This window comes from Haliotis asinina, chromosome 1 (genome assembly GCF_037392515.1).
Source record: "Haliotis asinina isolate JCU_RB_2024 chromosome 1, JCU_Hal_asi_v2, whole genome shotgun sequence".
NCBI classification, from domain to species: Eukaryota; Metazoa; Mollusca; class Gastropoda; order Lepetellida; family Haliotidae; genus Haliotis; species Haliotis asinina.
Genome location: NC_090280.1, coordinates 38384629 through 38387511, shown reverse-complemented (window position 1 = coordinate 38387511; position 2883 = coordinate 38384629). Strand labels below are relative to the sequence as shown.

The window sequence follows — 2883 nt, the reverse complement described above, 5'->3', positions numbered from 1 at the left end:
TATCGGAAATGAATTCCTCTAAAATTTTACCTTTATTATTAGTATTTTCACTTCCCCAAAGCGGATTATGTCCGTTAAGGTCCCCCATAATAATGCATGGTTTTGGAAGCTGATCATATAGATTTTGAAGATCGGATTGGCGAACATCTGAAGATGGAGGAATATACAAACTGCACAATGTCAAAACAATGTGTAAAGTCAGGCGAACTGCAACTGTTTGAAGATTCGTATTTAGAGTAACAGGGCTATGTGTCACACTCTGGTGAACCAAAATAGAAGCACCTCCAGTTGCTCGATCTCCCGGAGGAGAAAAAGAATGATAATTGTTGAACTGTCGTAAAGTAAAGGTATCAGTAGTTTTTAAATACGTCTCTTGGAGACATAGCGCTGATGGCTGAAAGTCCTGTATCAGCAATTGCACTTCGCTGAAATTGTTTTTCAGTCCTCTACAATTCCACTGCAGTATATGTGACAACTGTGTCATGGTGCCTCAATGGGCGATCTTTCACGTGAATGTGAAGAAGAACTATTCCTCCGCTTGTCCTGTTGGGACAGAGTTACGTCCATGTCTAGAGGTCCAAATGAATTTTGGAGAGGAACCTCTGAAGGTGAAGAGTCAGTAAGTGAGAGATTTCTATTTAATTTTTTCCCTTTCTTTCGTTTTGATTGAACTGTGGCTGGTTGTGAACTGGCACGTTGCAAGGTAGGCGTTTGTGATGACTCAGGCTGAACATCAGTCTGAGACCCAGACGTCGACAGGATAACTTGGGCAGTAGCTTGTTTGGGTGAAAGGACGGGTTTTTCTGACTTGACATGGGTCAAGTCAGTCTGACACAATACAGACGATGTTACCACAGATCGGGAGACTGCAGCGGAATAAGTTTTAGTCAATGGAGGTGTTGTCTGAGTTTGAAACAGTTTCTTTGCCTCCAGGTAAGAAATATTATTTTGACACTTGAGTTTCATGATATGTGATTCTGTTTGCCACACTGGGCAAGACTTGGAAGACGCAGCATGAGTGCCATTACAATTGCAGCATTTGAGGTCCTTCTGGCAGTCAGTGCCATCATGGTTGTCACCACACCGATGACAGACAGGAGAGTTCCGACATGAGTTTGAACCATGTCCAAACTTTTGACATTTATAACATCGGAGTGGAGTGGGGACATACACCTCCACTCCAATGTTAAAATAGCCTGCTTTGATGGAATCAGGAAGGGACGAACGAGCAAAAGTCATTAAGTATGTATTTGTGTTAATGATAACACCATCTTTCTTTATTGTGAAACGTTTGACAGCAGTTACCGCCTGGTCTTTCAACTCGGTAGTGATTTCATCCTCAGACATGTCAGACAGGCAACGAGCCCTGTCACGAACAATGCCTCGACAAGAGTTCAGAGACCTGTGCACAGTCACAGCAACCTCAACATTTGCAAATGTTTTGATTGACAGCAAATTGAGAGACTGCTGTCTCCGTGCACACTCCACAAGAAGCGAACCACTACGGAGACGGGTGACGTTGCTCACCTCACCACAAATCCCAGATATAGCTTTGGAAATGGCAAATGGGTTTAGTTTGATTGGTGAAAAATCAACAGCCTCGATCACCAGAAATCGTGCCCATGAATCATTGTTAAAAGAAGTATTTCCAGATGAAACATCCAAATCCTCAAGACGTCTTTTCTTTTCACTGCGAGATGAACCAGAGTTTATTAGTGCCATGATGAAAGAAAAACGTTTCAGCACCCCTGCTCCCCACCCACCATGGAGTGTCAACAAGGACGGTGTCAAATAGCATCGGATATCCTAGATGCCGACACCAGGGATACAAGGATGTTATACTCCAGTGAGTATGACACAAATAGCAACATTTGTATACCATATTAACTGCCAGGGTGGTTCTGCCCATGACAAGAAATTGGACACATGTTGAATCTGGAGGTCAACATCACCAGATTGGCCCTTGAGCCACCGCCTTCTGGCACAGGACTCTAGGCAATGTAAATATATTACAGAGTAGAACGCACCAATGTAAAGTTATGAATCATTTAAACATTGCAAATCAAAAATGTCCAAGACCCAAAAGATAATTTACTGTGCAAATATAATCACCATGCACAGGGCTTGGCGTGACCAGCCGATTGGTCGAACCGGGCCCATTCGACCACCCGTCTAGGTGAAGTCAGGGCCAAAGTGGTGTGTTGAGCAACAGGAACACGGTTCCAGGCCCCTGTTACCCTCAACCACCAGGATCCCGTCCTCCACCGACACAGGGCCGCAACCCACGGCCAACGGGTTGGTGGATCAAATATACCCCCGGGTCCACAACGGGGGTGTCGGCGAGCTCTTGGCGTTACCCAGCACCCACCACGAGGAGGTGGCTCGCCACGGGTGCCTGATGCAGAAGAAGTGGGACACCCAGGTAGGGGTATAAATAAATTACATGAAATAAAACCTTATATCGGTTATACTTACTTGGGTTGTCAGTCCAGATTTGAGGAGGTTATTATGCGACGATGTCGCATTGGCCATACGAAGTATACTCACGGTTATCTATTAAAAGGTGAAGATCCTCCGTTCTGTATCCCTTGTGATGAAAGAATCACAGTCAAGCATGTCCTGCTTGACTGTGTTGAATATTCCATCACAAGGGATAAATATTTTAATTCACGAACTTTGAAAGATCTTTTTAATTATGTTAGCTCTCATTTAATTATTGCATTTTTAAAAGAATTAGATTTGCTAAATGAATTGTAAATAGATAAATATTTTATGCTTGGAAGTTTGAATTAGTAACTTAGAGTCTTAGTGGCTGTATCCTCGAGGGGGGGGGGGGGGGGAGGCGGTTTAAAGCACTGTAAAATTATTGTCCTCCTGAGAGGG

The 2883-nt window shown here is 43.8% G+C and overlaps 1 protein-coding gene across 1 annotated transcript; it reads right to left on the bottom strand.

Moving 5' to 3' along the window:
* Nucleotides 1-480: 480 nt before the first annotated feature.
* LOC137272430 (uncharacterized) lies at nucleotides 481-1722 on the bottom strand. The gene has a single exon (XM_067804814.1). The coding sequence runs from the start codon at nucleotides 1720-1722 to the stop codon at nucleotides 481-483; it is 1242 nt and encodes a 413-aa protein (XP_067660915.1).
* Nucleotides 1723-2883: the final 1161 nt, after the last annotated feature.

Coding starts and splice junctions, on each gene's coding strand:
- LOC137272430 (XM_067804814.1), bottom strand. CDS start 1,722: ATGGCACTAATAAACTCTGGTTCATCTCGCAGTGAAAAGAAAAGACGT.